Source organism: Sinocyclocheilus grahami, unplaced genomic scaffold (assembly GCF_001515645.1).
Source record: "Sinocyclocheilus grahami isolate Dianchi unplaced genomic scaffold, SAMN03320097.WGS_v1.1 scaffold10576.1, whole genome shotgun sequence".
NCBI classification, from domain to species: domain Eukaryota; kingdom Metazoa; phylum Chordata; class Actinopteri; order Cypriniformes; family Cyprinidae; genus Sinocyclocheilus; species Sinocyclocheilus grahami.
Window position 1 is genome coordinate 1,274 of NW_015513314.1, and position 1,438 is coordinate 2,711.

A 1,438-nucleotide genomic window follows, 5' to 3' on the forward strand; every position below is an offset into this window, starting at 1 on the left:
TATATATATATATATATTATGCGCTTATTTACTATACAATACTAATAAAATCTTCAAACAAACAAACAAATAAAAATGATGCCCATAAAATCAGATCATCATCATATATGCCTATAAGTAGCTGTAAATGATGCACAAGGTCATCATAAATATATAGCTGAAATCTGAAATATTTGTCCGGTTATTGGTATAATATACTGAAAAAATGGTGTATGTAAAAAAACATACATATTGTGTTAAACATGAAATTGTGAAGCAACAGTGCACAGCTCTCTGCAACAGCAGATTTTAATATATATTTACATTTCTGTAATTGTATAGCCATACATTCAACAAAACTTCACTTAGAATGTAAATACAGATATTCAACTTCAAGTCACCACAATTTACAGAAAAAAGGAATAAATAAACAGGGTGGTGAATTTTTTTCATGACAATTAAGCCCAGACTAAAGGCATTTTATTTAGCTGTCATTACAATACTTTTATGGCATTAAATAGATGAATTCCTGTTATAGTTTTCATTAGCATAAATTAAACATAAAACACCAAAACTACCATGATATGTGAGGAATACACAATTACAATGTAAACAATGAAATGAGATTTGCATGTGTGTATGTCACAATGCATATATGTACATTTATACACATTATCTATGAATAATGTATTTAATGTGATGTATGGGAAGAAACCACACCTACTATTCAAACCAGACTGCGGGAGCACGCTGAAAGATGTGGATCAACTACCATCGGCTCTCGACATCATTTAAAACGCTTGACTTCTAGTTTTACTAGTTCAGTGTGTTAGACACCTCCTTCTCTACTAATGCATGTCAAGACAGACTGAGCTCCATGAAACCAGCAGCGTGAGAACACCTGTAAACCCAACAACAGCTTCAGCTGCGATGTCTAACCCAGACTACAATCCCTCCTCTTAAAACCCCAGTACCTGCGAGAGGACATGTCTGCAAACCTTCCCGAAGAGGACCTCTCCTGTCCCGTGTGCTGCGAGATCTTCCAGGATCCGGTGCTTTTGCCGTGCAGCCACAGTTTCTGCAGGAGCTGTCTGGAGCACTTCTGGGAGAGCGTGGTCATTCGTAGCTGCCCCGTCTGCAGGAGAAGAGCCTCCAAGAAAAGCCTGGCTTCAAACCGGGCCCTTAAAAACCTGTGTGAAGCATTTCTACTGGGAAGAGGCCAGGGCAGCGCATCTGGATCGAACACCCTGTGCTGGAGACATGGAGAAAAGCTCAAACTCTTCTGTTTGGTGGATCAGGAGCCCATCTGCGTGGTGTGCCAAGCCTCAAAAATGCACAAAGGTCACGACTGCTCTCCCACGGAAGAGGCGGCTCTGGACTGTAAGGTAGAGTTTGACAGTGCCACATTGTCTCGACAAACTGTGTTACATTGTGTTGCTCTCTGTTACTGATTTAAAGC

General features: G+C 39.7%; 1 protein-coding gene across 1 annotated transcript in view; it reads left to right on the forward strand.

Moving 5' to 3' along the window:
- Positions 1 to 848: 848 nt before the first annotated feature.
- The window catches only part of LOC107578501 (tripartite motif-containing protein 35-like), a gene marked incomplete at its 3' end in the record, with an annotated part of 5,229 nt that continues 4,639 nt past the window's right edge, over positions 849 to 1,438 (forward strand). Inside the window, exon 1 of the mRNA XM_016264453.1 lies at positions 849 to 1,364. Coding sequence (XP_016119939.1) covers positions 966 to 1,364 — 399 coding nt within the window. The remainder of the gene's footprint in view (positions 1,365 to 1,438) is intronic.